This window comes from Myodes glareolus, chromosome 8 (assembly GCF_982192425.1).
Source record: "Myodes glareolus chromosome 8, mMyoGla1.1, whole genome shotgun sequence".
Lineage (NCBI taxonomy): Eukaryota > Metazoa > Chordata > Mammalia > Rodentia > Cricetidae > Myodes > Myodes glareolus.
In genome coordinates, this window is record NC_142033.1 from 74,160,463 (window position 1) to 74,179,360 (window position 18,898).

An 18,898-nucleotide genomic window follows, 5' to 3' on the forward strand; every position below is an offset into this window, starting at 1 on the left:
CATGTGGGTGTTCTTGTGTTTGTGGAAGCCATAGGCTAACTTCAGTGTTAGTCTCAGGAAAGCAGTCCTGATGCTCACCAATTAGGTGAGACTGACTGTCTCTCCCTCCCCAGCACCTCACATTTTTACATGGGTTCTGAAGAGATCAAACTCAGGGCCTCACTTTGCTGTACTGAGTCAACTCCCTGCTCCCATCCCATCCTATACCAACTTTCTGGGGGCTACCCAGGGGCTTTCCTGAGCCTACCTCAGAATGATGTACTGTATCGCCCCATTATGGAAAGTGACCATAGCTGTATCTATTCTAACAAAGGGACCAGAGGGCTGCACAGGACTCCCTGGGATTATGAAACAGACAGATTATCTTTCTTCTTGCTCAAAATTTGCTGGCCCTAGGAGCCTTGAAATCACAGTTATCAACAATCTTTCTCACTTGGGTTCTAAGATATGAAGTTTTAGTTTCTTGCATGATTTGGAATCTCTATAAATTGTTTATATGTGACAATGTTAATACAATGTGTTCATTCAGAACAGGCTAAATGTGCTCAGGACTTACATGTATCATATACTCCATATTTGTTTTATGAACTAAGCCAGTTGGTTTAATTATAATTCTATTTTAAAAAAGATTTATTTGAATTATGTGTGTGTGTGTCTGTCTGTCAGTTGGTAGTGAACATGAGTACAGATGCCCACAGAGGCCAGAAAGTGCCATTCCTTGCAGCTGGAGTTACCATGGTTGTGAGCTGCCTGATATGAGTACTGGGACTCACCAGCCTGTTTTCTACAGCTCTTAATAAAAAGTTAAAAGCTAGATGTGGTGGTCTATGCTTGCAATTTTAGCATTTGGGAAGCTGAGGCAGGAGGATCACAAGTTGGAAGCCAGCCTGGACTATACAGCAAGACCCTGTTTCAATAACAAAACAATAAAAAAAATTATACACACACAGAAGATTGGAAAGATGGCTAAGTGGTTAAGAACACTTGTTGCTCTTCCAGAGGACCTGGGTTTGGTTCCTAGCACCCACTTGGTGACTCACAACCATCTGTAACTCCAGTTCCAGGGGATCTGTATGCCCTCTTCTGAACTCCACAGGCATCAGGCATGCACATGCTTCACACACATGCATGCAAGCAAAACACTCATACACATAAATAAAATCTAAATTTTTCTCAAAAAATTATACATTATAAGTTTCAGCATAGTTACATATGATTATACTTCTAGCTACTTGGGAGGCTGAAGCAGGAAGATGGCTTGAGCCTAGACGTTTGAGATTAGTATGGGTGAGCAAGCCCGGGAGGCAGCTATTCTTTTCCTCCTGCATCTCTTCCTCGCCCTGTCCTTCTCAAACTCTGAAGCATTCCAGGCCTCACTGTGTACTACTTGGCTATACTCAACCGCGGAGTCTTTCTTCTGGGGCCAGATTCACTGCGCACAGAACATGCTGCCCTGATAACTGACAGAGCAGCTGTTGTTTTTCTATGGTGTAATTCTTCCTCCAAACATCTTGCTTCCCCGAATCAGAGATGCACTTAAGTGCCCAGTGTAGTGCTGAGTAGTGCTTGCAGGTGCTCGGCAAGCACGTGCCCATCCTCTGGCTGGCTTCTGCAATGTCTGTCTCACTGCAGCACTGCACGTGGCAGAGAACAGCTAAGCCAAAAGGAACAGGCCCTCCTAGACACAGCATCAGCAGAGGCCAGAGAGGGCAGTTAGGCCCAAGCTGATTCAACACTTGCCAGGCTGTGTTGTTAGTGGGTAAACTGGAACAACTCCCATGGAAGGTGATTTGGCAAGAAAAGTGAGAATTAAAGATACACATACCATCTGTCCCAGCATTTCTACTTCTAGGAATTAATCCTCAAATATGCTTGCAAAGGTACAAAGTGATGTGTATACAATGTTATTTATTTTGAAATAGCAAATAACTAAAAAAAAAGTCACACACACACACACACAAAATCTGTCTCTTGTGTCCAGTATGCCAGATGCACAGTGCTGCCCAGTCACTCTGAAGGCACTGAGCATTTTCCCCTAGCACCAGTTTTCAATTTTTAAAAAGAGGGGTGGGGTTGAGAGAATGGTTCAGTGGTAAAGTTCCTACTAAGCACTTACTAAGCCCCAGGTTCCATTCTCATCACTGCTAAAGCAAAGGGAGGGGAATGTAAAATGTGCATATTTTCCTATACTGCATATCTCTGAAAAATTCCACCCACACTATGACAGTGTTGACATGTGATGGAAAGAACTATAAAGGGGGAGGGAGACAGTTCACCATATAGTTTACATTTTTCTAAAGTTTCGTGTGTGTGTGTGTGTGTGTGTGTGTGTGTGTGTGTGTGTATGTGTGTGACATGTGTGAGGGTGCCCACAGAGGCCAGAAGACCTGGAGCTGGTGTTACAGGCAGTTGTTGACTCAGAGTGGGTGCTGGGAAATGAACTCTGTCCTTCAGAAGAAAGGCCCTGCTCTTACCTGCTGAGCCATCTCTCCAGCCCCTATTTTGCACCTTTTGAGTTCTGACAAAGTGAAAGTACTACCGACACATGACTCAAGAGCAGAAGCCGCCACTAGATGAGTGGATAGCAGAGGAGAGTGGAGGAAGCTGCTTTGAGACGGCCACGGGAAAGAGCTCTGTGGGACAGTGACCCCTAACCAGGAGCTGTGGGAACGGGGGCTGTGTATATGTGGGTGTAGCTAGCAAAGGATTTTCTAGCTTGCAGCACAGGCTGGAACAAGCTGGCCAGCTGCAGGCTAAACATGAGTCAAAGGCAGAGTCACTTCCAAAGTGCAACCCTTCCACATACTCCAAGATGGGTGGGAACTCTTCTGCTTCCACTGCCTCTTGCAGGAAAAATCTGCTTTTCCAAAGCTTCCTCCCTCAGAGGCCATCTGTGCTTACTGGGGGAGAAGCTTGGACAAAATGAGAAAAATGCTTAAAGTAAATGAAAACAGGCAGAGGCTAAAATGCTGAGAGCAATGTAACTCCTAAGAGTGATTTCAGATTCTGGCTTTCCATCTTTTCTACATTTCCACATGCTCTTTTATCATAATAAAATATCTTTCCTTTCTAAAGTGGACAGCCACAGTCCTAACCCAAGACCTTTCTTCCCTAGAGAATACTGGTCAGCATTTTATTCTAATAATCCCAGGGAAGCTGATCAAATGTCTGACTCACAAGCAGAGAAGACCAAGGAGGAGTCAGAGGACCAGCTGCCATCTCTGGCACATGTCAGAGCTAGATAAATGTTCTGTTGAACGGGTGAGTAAATGACAGAATGGACGGATAGATGGGTGGCAAATGAAGTTGGGCAGCTCCCAGAAGCTGCTGCAAATGGTTGAGAGAGATGCCTGGCAAGAGCAACAGCTACAGGCCACTGGAAAAGGCAATGAGCAGGCTGCTGGTCCTTTCACACCAGCCTGGGAATGTCCAAGTCCATGTTCCCCACCTTCTCACTGCACAGAAAGATCTCATGATGCTAACTGGGCAAAGTCTCCCTCCTGGAAGTTCCTCTGAGCTCTTCTCCATCTCAGCGCAGTCTTTGGAAGGACTTTCCAATGGTTTCCACTACGTACAGAATGAAGGCCCACTCCTGCCAGGGTTTCACCACTCTTCACACTCTGGCAAACAGTGGACCCCTCATTTTTTATTACCAACTCCTTTTCCTGTTGGTTTTTTTTGTTTTATTTTTGTTATCTATCTATCTATCTATCTATCTATCTATCTATCTATCTATCTATCTATCTATCTATCTATCTATCTAGAGACAGGGTCTCTTTTTTGGAGGGGGGTTCGAGATAGGGTTTCTTTGTAACTTTGGAGTCACTCCTGGAACTCTCTGTAGACCAGGCTGGCCTTGAACTCACAGAGATCCACCTGCCTCTGCCTCCCGAGTCCTGGGATTAAAGGCATGCGCCACCACCGCCACGCTGAGACAGCGTGTAGCTTGGAGGTCCTAGAACTCTCTATGTAGACCAGGCTGACACTGAACCCACAGAGATCTGCTGGCCTCTGCCTTACAAGTTCTGGGACTAAAGGCAGGCACCTGGCAGTTAGTCTGGGTTTTTTGTATATTTCACATCTGCGTCAACCCTTCCTGTCACCATAACCTTTCTGTTTAGAACATTCTTATCCCTTTTCTTAGATTCTGAGACCAGATCTATGTTGACTAGGCTAGCCTCAAATCCTGGGGCTTGAGTGATCCTCCTGCCTTAGCCTCCTGAGGAGCTGAGATGGAAAGAACAGCCAGTATGCCCGGCTTCTTGCTCAGTATTCAAGGCTGTTTTGAGGAGTCTTTCTCCTACATATCCCTGCAGCAAAGAAGGAACACCTCTGCTGCTTCCTCATGTCAGTCCTCACTGGCGGTCACTCTGTGCTCCATTATAGGACAGACTGAAAACTGTCATTTTGCTATTTCTCTCTCTCCCTTGTCTTATTCTTAGACAAAATTAGGAGGGCTCCTCTCAGCATTAGTTTTACCTTTGTTTCTCATTATGTGTCCCCAGACTAGAAGATGGACTTTATATTCTTTATCTTTTAATGATTTATTAAATTTATGTGCATTGGTGTTTTGCCTGCATGTATGCCTGCGTGAGGGTGTCAGGAGCTAAAGTTACAGACAGTTGTGAGTTGCCATATGGGTGCAGGGAATTGAACCCAGGTCCTCTGTTTTAACAACCAGTGCTCTTAACTGCCAGGCCCTGGACTAGTATATTCTAAGGAACAGTCAATATGTGTTTGAGTGATGCATGGACCGGAGCCCCTACTTTAACAGGCAGAAGTCCCAATGTACCTGTAACAAAAGTCATGTTTCTGGAAGGTTTGGCAGGCCAAAGGGAAGATGTCCAGAAAGGCCCAGAGTGTGGTGCAGGTGTCACATAGGTATAGAACAATGTCCTTTAATTCCTGTTGTCAAGAAAAGACACAGTATTATTTTCAAGCCCCACGACAGCTCTGCAGAGTACAGAGTCCCTTCAGGCAGGAAGTTGCTTGAGTGGAAGAACATCTCTAGGAGGGCAACACTTAGTCATCCTGTCTCAGAGTTTGCCATTGCAATTTAGTGGCCTATACTCAATGATGGCTAACGTCACCTATAATTCTGATAGTTTCTCTTCTATGCTGCAGTAAAATGAACACTGAATCTGAAAACACTGTGCCGAGAGAAACCATCCAGCCTGGGGAGACAGGAGCAGCAAGCCCACCCTTTGCTCACATTTTGAAGAGGGTACATAGAACACAGGGTGTTTGTTCATCTGTTTTGCTGAGTCTCATGCCATCCTGAAGGAGCAAGCTGGGTGGCTCTTCATGTTACAGATAAGGAAACTGAGGCTCAGAGTGCTAAGATGATTTGTTCCTATGGCTCCTGGCACGTACTCTTCTGAAGCACTTGCTCAACGGATATTTCCCCCACCAGATGGCAAATGCCAAGAAGGTAGCTCACAGCTGCCACATCCCAGCTGTCTGTAGTGCTTAGTACAGCACCCAGGTCCCTCAAAGTGTACTTTCTGTATGTCATTCTCATTAAAGTTCTAACGCCATGAGATGGGTACCATGTCTGCTTCTGCTTGCTGCTTTATCCCCCAGGCTCAGCATAATCTCTCGGGATAGACCCATTGAATCGATGACTGGCTCAAGAAGTGGGCCCACAGAGCAAAACTACCTGAGGAATGGACCCAGTTCTCAAGTCCTAGTATTTTTCTGATACTCCACAAAGGTTTCCTAGGGTGGAACAAAACCTTCTTTAAAGCTTAACCCACAGGGCAGGTAGAAATACAGATTATATCAAAAAAAGAGGTCAAAGGCAGGGAAGAAACCACTGTGCCCTGCAGCATTAGCAATCATCTCAGCTCCAGGGTAATGAGGCTTAAGGGTTCTAGCCAAAAGAAGCTGGGCTCAGGAGCAAACTTACCAAGAGAGGCATGTCACTAGGAGTCAACCGACCCTTCTCTCCGAGTTTCTGGGGTGTGGTGCTGGTCCCATCCCCTTGCAAACCACAGTGCTGGAGGATATTGCTGAAAACCTAAGAAAGGCAAAAAGGGCTCTCTTCCATATCCTGAACAAGCACTTAGGATCCCCACTCCACAACTAGGAGCAGGTGACCCAAGAACGGCCTTGGAACCTTGGGACAGGCCATTCAATGGGATGGTGAATAGGATTAAATACAAACCATGTAGGGCTGATGGTGTGGCTCAGTGACAGTGTGCAGGCCAAGTAAGACCCTGGTTCCAGGCTAAGTGAGGTAATGCACACCTTTAATCCAAGCTCTCAGAAGGCAGAGGTAGGTGAATCTCTTTGAATTCAAAGCCAGCCAGGTCTACATAGTTAGTTATAGGCTAGCCAAGGTTACAGTGAGATCTGGTCTCAAAAACAGAACTCTGAGTTTCCATCTTTAGTAAGCACACATACAACAAGCATTATAAAATATAAAGTCCCAAGAATCCTGCATCTATGACTTGACTGGACAGACTCAACAATATATGATAATACCCGAGAAATACCTTCAGCAACATTTAAGAAATGTTTAGATTCTTGTAGACGACAACTTATAGGATGATTTTATATATGTGTGTACGTGTTGTTTTGAAAAGGGTCTCATGCAGGCCTTTGATCTCATTATGCAGATAAGGATGAAGACTTAGAACCCCTAATCCTCCTGTCTCTACTTCCCAAGTGCAGGGATTACAGATGTGTGCCATCACATTCAGTGATTACCAGAGCTTTATTAATACAAAAGACAAATTAACAGAGTTGAAAACAGAACCTGTTATAAAATCAAGTAATATTGAATTGGTAGTACTGTCTTTCTTCCTTTTTAATCTCTGTGTGTGTGTGTATGGACATGTGTGTAAAAGTCAGGGGACAACTGTGGGAGCTCATTATCTCCTTCTACTATGTGGGTTCTGGGGATCAAAATCAGGTCCTCAGGCTTGGCGGCAGGCACCTTTACCTTCTAAACCATCTTGCTGGGACATATTATCTTTATTTTTGCAATTAAAATTTTATTTTTGTTTTTTTGAGACAGGGTCTCACTTTATAGCCGTGGCTGGCCTAGAACTTACTATGTAGACCAGGCTGGCTTCCAATTCACAGGAATCCTCCTGCCTCTGCCTCCTCAGTGCTGATATGTTATTGCTCAACAGGCTACCATATAACTATTCCAAAAGTTACTTAAAACAAATGTATGTGTAGGGATATCTTTATGGTGGGGTTATGGAAGAATAATATTCTCTATGATTGCTTACTTTTTGTACATTTTTTTTGAAACTGAGTCATACTATAGCTTAGGCCTCAAGCTCAGCTACCAAGAGCTGGGATTACAGACAAGAGGCACCATGCCCAGCTCCTTTCAGCTTTTTAACATTCTTCACATTTTCTTTTTTTTAAAGTATTTATTTTTATTTTATGTACATTGATGTTTTACTTGCATTCACATACAGACAGTTATAAGCTTCCATGTGGGTGCTGGGAATTGAACCCAGATCCTCTGGAAGAACAGCCAATTCTCTTAACTGCTGAGCCATCTCTCCAGCCCCCATTCCTCATATTTCTACAGTACACGTTATTCTTTCATGAAATGGTTTTATAAACCTTTACAGTTCCTATTTGAGAAATGCAGGCCTCTGAAAGGAGTAAAGTTACTTTTGGAGATATATGGCTGCTAGAAAATAAAAAATGCTAAACCAAATCCTTTTGTGTAAGTGCCAGACAATCTTTAGATTTCAGTCTTGTTCAAGAACGGCAAAGGCATGTAGTCAAGAACAGGAGAGAGAAAATCTGGGAGACGAGTTCTCTTTCTCCCTCCTCCTCTTCCCTCTCCCTTCTCCCCTCTTTTTCCTACTGGGGATGGAATCTGGCTGGGGCTTTGCACTCTACCCCTGTGCCACACTTCAAGATGTGTCTGAAAAAGGAATGGAAAGCAAACATTTTCCCAGGTTTTTAAAGAAAAGTCCAACTTACTCTCTCCCAGGCGGGATAAGAGAGATGGTACCTGAAGTATGGTGGGAACGGTTTCATCCAGGTCGTTATAATAACTTGGCTGCTGGATAAATATGTTTCCTAAAGAGAACGGAAGGGAAGAAATGGGGAGAGGTCAGGAGGATGAGGAGGACACATTAAATTGATTATAGGCATGCTGTGACCTTTCTCCCGTTCCCTAAGTCTGTCTGTGGGGGGATCTAGAATAATGAGTATTGTCTCAGGCCCAGCTGGCACTGAGCTTAGTCCTCACTGAGAACCCTCCCCAGGGTTGAGAAAGGAAGGAAGTTATTCAGTACAATTTAACTTTTCAAGTACCTCTGAATTACATAAAACAAAGAGTAGCCCTGGTCAAACCAGCTAGTCCTGATGTCCCCAGGGAGCGACCAAACTGAAATGGGAGTTGCATATCCAGGAAAATTGGGAATTATAATTCCTTTATTCAATAAACCTACAATAGCTCAAGCCACACCTCAAAAGTATGAGAAGATGACAGGGAGAAATGTCTGGAAGTTTTTGTTCTGAAGGTGCTACCATCTCAATCCACCCTCCTGCAAACAAGAGACGGACTTGGCACACATGTTGTTCTGACGTTTACTTCTTTCCACCTGCTGCCGCACGGGCATGTTAAAGCACATGGTAGCTCGAACAGAACCCAGTGTTTCTCTGTCCACATGTTGAGGGAGGAAGACAGGGAAGAACCATAGCTGGGGACATGAAGATGAAAAGTACCAATGCCCTGAAAAGTCTAAGATAGAATTTTTGCCTCTCAGGTTCGTAGGCAGCTTTGAGCCCCCTATTTCTGTGGAGGTCTGGTTTTTATGCAAGTGCCAGACAATGCTTCGATTTTAGTATTGTTTGAGAAGGTCAAAGGGTGAGTTGAAAGGGGGTACATGGCCAAGAGTAGGACAGAGGAACTATCTGGGGAGAAACAGGTTTTTCTCTCTCCTCTCTCTGTTTCTCTCCTACACGGTGTATGAGAGCCAGAGCATACAACACGGATAATTCTGTAGCCTTAGTCCAACTCCAGGGTACCTAAACAGGAAGGAAATCAAGTGCCAGTTGAGTCTGATGAGCAAGCAAATAGCTGGGCTTTTCATCAGCACCATTTAGGATAGTATTTACTCCGTGTTTCCAAAAAGCTGAGTTTTCCTAGCACAGCCTCCTTAGCTCAGGGCTCCTGCCTCCCTTAGGTCTGATCATGTAATCTATGAAGGTGTGCCTGGATCATCCACACCCTCCTCCTCTATACAGACAGGCAATGTCTGAGCCAGTCCCTCCATCAACCTTTGCTCCTTGCTAGTTCCTCTTGCCCTGATCCTCCAGGGCAAGCCTTAACTTCTATGACACACAAAGTCCTGAGAAATCTAGTCCTTGCTGGCATCCTAAGACAACTTGTTTCCATTCCATTCCATTCCATTCCATTCCATTCCATTCCATTCCATTCCATTCCATTCCATCCCTTGAACCATCCTCAACCTCAGACAACAGGCTGTCTTTTCCTTCTGCCTGGAATGATCTCCTGAGCTCACCCCACCATAAGACACGTATCACCTCCTCAGGTAGTTCTCTGACAAAGGCATTCTCTGGGCCATAGCATATTCCTCTTGCCACCCTGACCCCCCAGAACATTTCCTCATTGCTTGTCAGAAAAATAGAGATTTTATTTTTTTATAAGCAACAAGTAACTCCAATTTCATATTTTTTTCCTTTGGTGTTTTTGAGACAAGGTTTCTTTGCAACCGTCCTGGCTGTCCTGAAACTCTCTTTGTAGACCAGACTGGCCTCAGAATCAGAGATCTACCCACCTTGTCTCCTGAGTGATGGGATTAAAGGCGTGCACCAATAAGCCTGGAAAGATAACTCAAATTTCACAATCTATCCTTGGGGTCTTCAGAGTTTCTTTTCTTCTTTATCAGATTCCAATGGTGACACATGCCTTTAATCCCAGCACTTGGGAGGCACAGGCAGGAAGATCTCTGTGAGTTCGAGGTCATCCTGGTCTACAGAGCGAATTCCAGGACAGTCTCCAAAGTTACACAGGAAACCCTGACTCGAAAAACAAAACAAAAAAAAACCAACACCAAACAAAAAACCCACAAAGCTCCTAAAAACAAAATCAAATCAGGCCTAGAGAGCTGGCTCAACAGTCAGCAGTTAAGAGTGCTTGCTGCTCTTGCAGAGGATTCAGGTTCAGTCCCCAGGACCAGATGCCCTCTTCGGGCCTCCATGGGTGTCAGGCACACACAAAATGTACATATATATGTGGAGGCAAAACATCTATACATATAAAATAAAAATAAATACATCTTGGGACTGGAGAGATGGCTCAGTGGTTAAGAGAACTGGCTGCTCTTGCAGAGGACCTGGGTTATATTCTCAGGACACACATGGCGGCTCACAGCCACTTCAATCCCAGTACTAGGAGTTCCAATGCCTTCTTCTAGTGTTTGCAGACACTGCATGCACATGAGCACACATGCATGTAGGCAGAGCACCATACATATAAAAAATAAATAAAAGTTGAAAAATGTTTATTATCTTAAGATAAACTAATTGATCTAAAAAAAAAAACAAACTACTACAAAGGGAAGGACTAAGCAGTGGCATCCTGAGCTCCTCTTCCCAGACAGGCCTGCGGTGAGGAGACACTGCCACACAGATAATCAACAACCACATTTTCTTCCGATGGACAACAGAGCTCAAGAGAGACCAACTGATGAGTCCTGCTTCCAAAAGCTGATACCCAATGCCAACCTTGCCAGTTTAGTAAAAAGACTAGAGCAAGAACTGTGCTTGTGCCCACAGGGCAGCTAACCCTCTCTCAGCTTTTCTTCCTCATCAGTCTCACAAGCAATTGCTTTGCCCAAGAGACTGTATATTCACAGTGTAGGCTGTCCTTTTGCCTTCTACTTAAGGATTAAGAAGAGAACTGCTCTAAGGTGGGGTAGGCTCCTTCTCTACATCTGCCACCAAAACTCCACATCCTGCCTCCCACACACAGAGGCTCCAGGTGCCTGGTCTGTACCTTTCGTGAATCGACCACCTTCTAGGAGCCAAAAATGAGGCTCTCCTTCAGAAGCCAGTTTAGAATCCTCAACTTTGTAGGTTAAAAGTACATGGAACCAGGCACAATGGTGTATACCTAATACCCCAGCATTTGGGAAGCAGAGGCAGGCGGATCTCTGTGAGTTCGAGGCCAGCCTGGGCTACAAGAGCTAGTTCCAGGACAGGCTCCACAGCTACATAGAAACCCTGTCTCAAAAAACAGAAAAAAGAAAAAAAAAAGTCAGGCATGGTGGCCCCCATCTGTAATCTCAGCACTAGTAAGACAGAGGTAGACAGACAGCCTGGGCTTCATATCATTAGTAATAGTAAACAAACAAACAAACAACCAAAAAACAACCAAAAAACCCTTGCAGTGGTGGCACTCAACTTTAACCCCAGCACTCGGGAGGCAGAAGCAAGCAGATCTCTGAGAGCCAGCCTGGTCTACAGAGTGAGTTCCAAGATAGCCAGGGTGACACAGAGAAAAATCTGCCTCAATAAACAAACAAATAAATTAAAAATAAAAATAAGCTTGGCAGTGGTGATGCACGCCTTTAATCCCAGCACTCAGGAGGCAGCTGCAGGTGGATTTCTGTGAGCTCTGTCAGCTCTGTCAGCCTGGTCTAGAGCTAGTTCCAGGACAGGCTCCAAAGCCACAGAGAAACCGTGTCTTGAAAAACCAAAGAAAGAAAGAAAGAAAATAAAGGCATTACCATGTTGGTTAGTTTTATATCAACTAGACACAAGCTAGGGTAATTTGGGAAGTAAGAACCTTAATTAAGAAAATGCCACCACAAGACTGGTCTGTAGCCAAGCTCATGGGACATTTTCTTAATTGAGATTGACGCAGTTCAGGCAATTGTAGGTGGTACTATCCGCAGGCAGGTGGTCCTGGATGGTATAAGAAAGCAGGCTGAGCAAGCCACGGATAGTAAGCTAGTAAGCCACATTCCTTCATGGCTTCTTCTTCCATTTCTAACTTGAGCTTCTGCCCTGACTTCTTCAATGATGCTCTGTAATACGGAATATGGAACTGTAAACTGAACAAACCCTTTTCTCTCCAACTCACTTTTGGTCATGGTGTTTATCACAGCAACAGAGATCTACCTAAGATAGTCAGCAAGATGGCTCAACAAGTAAATGTACCTTTCACCATGATTATGACCTCAGTTTAAGTTGGATCTCCAGGATCCACTTAGTAGATGGAGAGAACCTACTCCCACATGAAGGAAAATTTTGAAATGTAATTAAAAAATTCAAACAAAAAGAAAATTCTCAAAATCTGTGAAATTCATCTTTCATCTGATTCTTAAAGGAGAATGGTCAAAACGATTAAAGCCTAGGGTATCAGGCAGAGTTTTCTTGGACTGTCCTTGTCACTTCAACTCCCAGCAACCCCTCATAGCAATCTTGTACCAACACACTCCAAGGTGTCCTTGCTTCTAACTCACAACCCACACCGCTAGGTCCTAAAGCCCGTTTTTCCCACACTATCCTCTTTCCCCATTTTCTCCAGAACTGTTAAGATTACTCTGGGCTCTGCATCCCAAATGTCCCTTTCTGTTCCAGCAGCCATGAGATACTCACCTTCACTGTCACGATGTGCCTGCTTTTCAACTGCCTACTGTTTCCCCCTTCCCCACATGCATGCTGCCTTAATAGAGTAACCTCCTGCTCCAAGCTCCTGGAAGCTCCACAGCCTCCAGTAAGAGCTTACATTTGCCAAGGGCTTGTGTCCTGCCAGGCCCAGTGTTATGTGTACGATTCACTTTTCCACTTTAATCCCACAAAGAAGGCAGACCATCAGCCTTTCCTTTCTCTAAAATTGAGACTTAGAAAGTCTCACTAACTTGGTAAAGCTGATATGCCCCAAAAGAGAGCTGGACATGAGAGGGGGTGCTAGTGGAGGACCTGTCCTCTTCACTACCGGGCAATCACTCATCAGAAAGCTGGATGGAGCCTTTCCAGTGCCTCTCCCTAGCTCCTGCTGCGGTTCTTTTGTAAACTTCCACTCTAACCAAACTGGCCTGGTAACCATTTCCCTAACTTCTATGCTTTCTGTTGCTTGCCCACCCCATCCTCTAAGTTTACAGTGAATTTATGAAGGGTGCCCCTCTTGGAAAATAAACATGACTAACCCATAATCAGGCAATAATTAGACTCCAACAAGAAACCAGAGAGTGTTTCAATGAAAACGACAGTTGTAAAATTTTACATATATTATAGCCACGTGGTGGTGATCCGTGCCTTTAATCCCAGCACTTGGGAGGCAGAGGCAGGAAGATCTCTGTAAGTTTGAGGCCAGCTTGGTCTACAGAGCAAGTTCCAGAATAGGCTCCAAAGCTACAGAGAGAAACCCTGCCTCGAAAAACCAAGAAACACACACACACACACACACACACACACACACACACACACACACACAGAGAGAGAAAGAGAGAGAGAGAGAGAGATTACCCAAAGTAAATAAATAAATAGTAGACTCTTGTAAATATTTACTAATGGCTTTCCTGCTTCTTTATTTTTTATCTGTAGGCTGTGGATATAGCTCTGTTAAGAGTGTTTGCCTAGCCAGATCTCTGAGTTTGAGGCCAGCCTGATCTACAGAGTGAGTTTCAGGACAGCCAGGACTACATGGAGAATCCTGTCTCAAAAAACAAACAAACAAACAAAAAACCCAAAAAAATCCCAAGAACAGTTACATATTTATATATTTATATAGCTATGTGTAAAATTTAGATTTTTATATAATTTTTATATATATATACAACTATTTGTATTTGGTTTATATACTTATAAAATTACGTATAAAGTTTGTAGCTTTATACATATAACTAAATACAAGTATATTAATGTATATGTTCATATAAACTCTGTTAGGAGATTAAAAAAAAAGGGAGGAAGGGAGGAAGGGAGGGAGAGGGGACTATCCCAAGTTGTCTTGATGTGGAATTCCCCTGTGTGCTGTGATTACCATTAATGAATAAAAAAACTGCCTTGGCCTGTTGATAGGGCAGAACTTAGGTAGGCAGAGAGAACTGAATGCTGGGAGAAAGAAGGGCGGAGAGGAAGACACCATGGAGCTGTGGCCAGAGTCAGACACGTCAAAACTTTGCCGGTAAGCCACTGCCATGTGGTGATAACAGATTAATAGAAATGGGTTAAATTAAGATGTAACAGTTAGCCAATAAGAAGTTAGGGCTAGGGCTCGAGAGATGGCTCAGAGGTTAAGAGCACTGACTGCTCTTCCAGAGGTCCTGAGTTCAATTCCCAGTGACCACCTGGTGGCTCACAACCATCTGTAATGAGATCCGGTGCCCTCATTTGGCCAGCAAGCATACAGACAGACAGAACATTGTATACATAATAAATCAGAAGAAGAAAAAGAGGAGGAGGAGGAGGAAGAGAAGGAGAAGGAGGAGGAGGAGGAAGAGGAGGAGGCAGAAGAAGAAGTTAGGGCTAATGGGCCAAGCAGTGATTTAGTTAATACAGTTTCTGTGTGGTATTTCTGGTCTAAGCTAGCCAGACGGCTGGAAATGTTCCTTCCAACATTGTCTATTTGTTTTGTTTTGTTTTGTTGTTGTTTTTTTTTTTTTAAAAAAAGCCAGGATTCACTATATAGTATAGGCTGAACTTGAAATCATTAAGCTCTTACCTCAGGCTTCCCAAAGGGGTACCCAGTTTTGCAATCAGATATTTAGAAGACTATACCCTATAGTCTGAGGATGAGGAAGGTTGGTAGGAGTGTTTGAATGAACACCAACCTGTTCCAGGCCCAACACTATGAACTACAATTAAAAAAGGAATTAACCGAGACATACCCTCTGCAGCAACCCCTACCACTTCCATTTCTGAGTGAACATATAGCCCACTTCTGCGTTAGGAAATCCAACTTAGTGTTTACTCTTTTCAGAATCACACACAAAGTCTCCAAACTATGATCCCATCTGCTCTCTGCAATGCTGCATATTTTGGAGGCAGCCCCATTATTCCTGAAGCAGGGAGCAGAAAGAACAGGAGTTCCAGGGTCACTTCTCCATAACTGTTACGTTACGGCTTGGCTTCTTGATTAGTACAGACTTTCAGGCAAGTCCTTTACAGTTCAACCTCAGTCTTTTCATCTATAAATAGGGACAATGACAGCACCGATCCCAGACAGCTCCTGTGTGCATCCAGTGGAGGTAACAAATAAGATATGCATGTCATGACAGAGCCCAGGCCACATTCCAAAGAAGGCTAATGTCATTGTAATTTGACTTTCATTGCCAAAGCAAATTTCTCATTCATGCCACTGACTGACACCTACCTGTCTTAACACTAAGAAATCCAGACATTTTGTTTTGGCTGTTGTTTTGAGACAAGGTCCCAATTTAATAGTCAGTATGGCATGTAGCCCAAGGTGGCCTCAAACTCACAACCCTCTTGCCTCAACCTCCTGAGTGCTGGGATTGTGGTTATGCACCACTCAGCAAGACTCACAGATTTTTGAGGCACTGCCTGGCACAGTTTTGGTTTTGTTGTGACTCCCCAGTCATTTATTTCAGAGTTGACACATCTATGTGTGTATTATATATGCATGCATATATTACAACTGTGAGGTAATTTCTCAGCACCACTTGTCTCTAATACTCCTGTGCTGTGGAAACAAAGCATTTGTGATCTCTGGTTTGGCATGTGCACCCCCAGGTCCTACGTTCTACGTACCTATCATTTTCTGGAGGAGTGGTGAGTTGCCTTTTCCAAAGAGCACACAGAGGTCCAGGATCTTTGGGATGTCAAAGAGGAAGTTATTGTAGAGGATTTCTCCAAATGCAGATGGAGAAATGAAGTGATCCTAAGGGGGAAGTACAGAGAGAGAATGGAGGTTGAATGTGCAAACTCATGAGAAACCACACTGATGCTCTTCAACTGGGGTCAGGCTAATCAATGGTAGTATGCCTATATCGTAAGTCTGAGCTTTATGAAAAGACCCAGAATTATAGTGATTCTGCAGTTTCATGTAAACAAAAACAGAAACACCATGAAAGAGTCAGCTGGGGTTTGTTTTTAAGTATTATGGGTAAATCAGCACAGTGTCTGGGGTTACATAAAAACAGTTCAACAAAATAAGCAAACTCAAGAGACATTACACAAACATCGGTAAAGTATACAAGTGGTATGAGAGGAACATGGGATTCATTGTTCTGTATGCATGAAACTTTCACTCAGGTATACGCATATATTTGGAACCTAATTATAATGAAAATGTGATTTAAAAATTAAGATCCATTGGGTTTGTTGAAGAGTGCCTGTAAAAAGTCAGTATTCAGAGCTGGGTGTGGTGGCACAGGCCTTCAATCCCAGCATTCAGGAGGCAGAGGCAAGTGGATCTCTGTGAGCTTGACACCAGCATGGTCTTCAGAGTGAGTTCTAACATAGCCAGGGCTACGTGGAGAAAACTTGCCTCTCAAAAAAACAAAACAAAACGAAACAAAACAAAATCAGTATTCAGAGGGGCTGGAGAAATGGCTCAGCAAAAAGCACTTACTGCTCTTGCAGAGGACCCAGGTTTAGTTTTCAACACCCACATGGTAGTTCACAACCATCTATAACTACAGTTCCAAGGGATCTGATGTCTGATCTGAGGGCTCATACACACATGTGGTGTACATGCATATTAAAAACATACATATCAATATTTAGATGCTGAGACAGAAGGATGGTGAGTTGGAGGTCAGTCTGGCTTACACAAGGAGATCTTGTCTCCACACAAAGAAGCAAATAAAATAAGACACTTTTTCACTGTGGTGTCAGGGACCAGATCCAGGGCCTTATATAAGCACACTAGGCAATACTGTGTTACCAAACTACACCTCAACTCCAAGATCCATGTCCTTAAATTCTCTGTTCCCAGCCAACAAAAATTCCTGAAGGAAGGGCCAGAGTGCTGCTCTTGCAGAGGATTGGAATTTGATTCCCAGCACCCACACCAGGCAGCTTACAACTGCCTGTAAATTCAGCTCCAAGGAATCTAACATCCTCTTCTGGCTTCCGTGGGCACTGATACATACGGTCACACACATACATAAGTAAAAATAAAACAAATCTTAAAAAAAAAGTTCCAGTGGCTGGAGAAATGGGTCAACAGTTAAAAACACATACTGTTTTTTCAGAGAACTTGAGTTCAGTTCCTAGTACCCACATAGCTGCAACTCCAGCGGGACCTGGTATCTCTAGACTCCATAGGCACCAGGACATACCAACACACAGACATATATATATAATTAAAAGTAATAAAAATACACTGGGTAGTGGTGGCACCCACCTTTAATCTCATCACTCAGAAGGCAGAGGCAGGTAGATCTGCGTTCAAGGCCACCCTAGTCTACAGAGTGAGTTCTAAGATATGCCAGGGGCTACATAGAGAAATCCTGTTTATAATAATAATAATATATATATATATATATATTTTTTTTTTTTTTAAAAAAAAAAAAACTAGGTCTCACTAAGTAGACCAGGCTGGACTTAAACTCATAGAAATCTGTCTGCCTCTACCTCCTGAGCTACTGGAATTAGAGGTGTGTGCCACTATTCCTCTCAAAACAAAAATTTTTAAACAGTTTTTAGATTCCATGAAGGAACATGCACATTAACAGTAGTGACTTTGAAGGCTGGTGAGATGGCTCAGTATGTAAAGGTACTTGCCAACAAGGCTGATGACCTGCCCCAGGACCTATAGGTAGAAGCAGAAGCCACTCTCACAAGTTGTCCCCCAACCTCCACACATGTGTACACATATGCACACACACTCAAAGAACAAAAAGTCCCTGAAGGAACATGTACCAATAGTAGTGTTACTGAGTGCTGACAATGTGTCTCAGTGGGTGAAGGCACTTGCAGCCAAGTCTGACAAGCTGGGTTCTATCCTCAGGACTCACATGGCAGAAGGAGAGAACCAACTCCAACTCCTGCAAGCTATCCTCTGACAAATGCACTTATACACACACACACACTCAAATAAATAAAGAAATACAATTTTAAAAACCAGTTATAACTTTAAGCCAGGGGATTTTTATGAGTAGCACTCATTATCTTTCTCATATTTTTATAATATTGAATAATTAAAGACAGCATTGATGATGTTTTTCAGTATTGGAGATGACTCTTCATCATGCCAAGCTCTACCACTAAGGCAAAATCCCAGTAATGATTCTTTTAAGTGCATACATGAGGGTCTAGAGAGATGCTATAGTGGTTAAGAGTGATTATGGCTCTTGCAGAAGACTACCGTTCCCTGCACCTACATGGGTGGTTCAAAACCACCTATAACTGCAGCTCCAGGAAATATGACACCTTCTCTGGAATCTTCAGCACCCACATACATGCACACATATAAATATGGAGAAATATACACATATAAATTAATTAAAAACAAAATAAATATTTTTCAAAGTAAACATATGAGGGTTGGAGACATGGCTCAGAGGTTAAGAGCACTCAACTGCTCTTCCAGAGGTCCTGAGTCCAATTCCCAACAACCACATGGTAGCTCACAACCATCTATAATGGTAACAAATTTCTTCTTCTGGTACGCATAAAGACAAAGTATACACACACAAAGACATACATGGAGACAAAGACTCATACACAAAAAATACATGACTAAATGAATTTTTTAAAAAAAGTACACGAGTTCTTCAGAAAGTCAGAGTCAATGTTGTTACCCTCTGTCACATGAATAAAGGCACTGTCAGCCGTGACAAGGACTCTGAGTTCCTGCTAATGAAAACACTGGGTGTACTGTGGACAGGCTGGTGGGTTAGAGGATAAGGGAAAATGGTGGCACAGATTTTTTTTTTTTTCCCCAAAAGACGGGAATAAAGAGGGCATACACAGA

The 18,898-nt window shown here is 43.4% G+C and overlaps 1 protein-coding gene across 4 annotated transcripts in view; it reads right to left on the minus strand.

The window, feature by feature from the left end:
* Positions 1-18,898, minus strand: part of Ascc2 (activating signal cointegrator 1 complex subunit 2) — a 46,883-nt gene that overhangs the window by 19,752 nt on the left and 8,233 nt on the right. For all 4 annotated transcript variants that reach the window (XR_015738593.1, XM_048449919.3, XM_048449918.3 and 1 more), the window contains 4 exons: positions 15,727-15,856; positions 7,988-8,055; positions 5,909-6,019; positions 4,793-4,905 (listed from right to left, as the gene is read on the minus strand). Coding sequence is in view for 3 of the 4 variants with exons in the window: in XM_048449919.3 (XP_048305876.3) it covers positions 4,793-4,905; positions 5,909-6,019; positions 7,988-8,055; positions 15,727-15,856 (422 nt within the window). In the remaining variant the exon portion in view is untranslated. The remainder of the gene's footprint in view (positions 1-4,792; positions 4,906-5,908; positions 6,020-7,987; positions 8,056-15,726; positions 15,857-18,898) is intronic.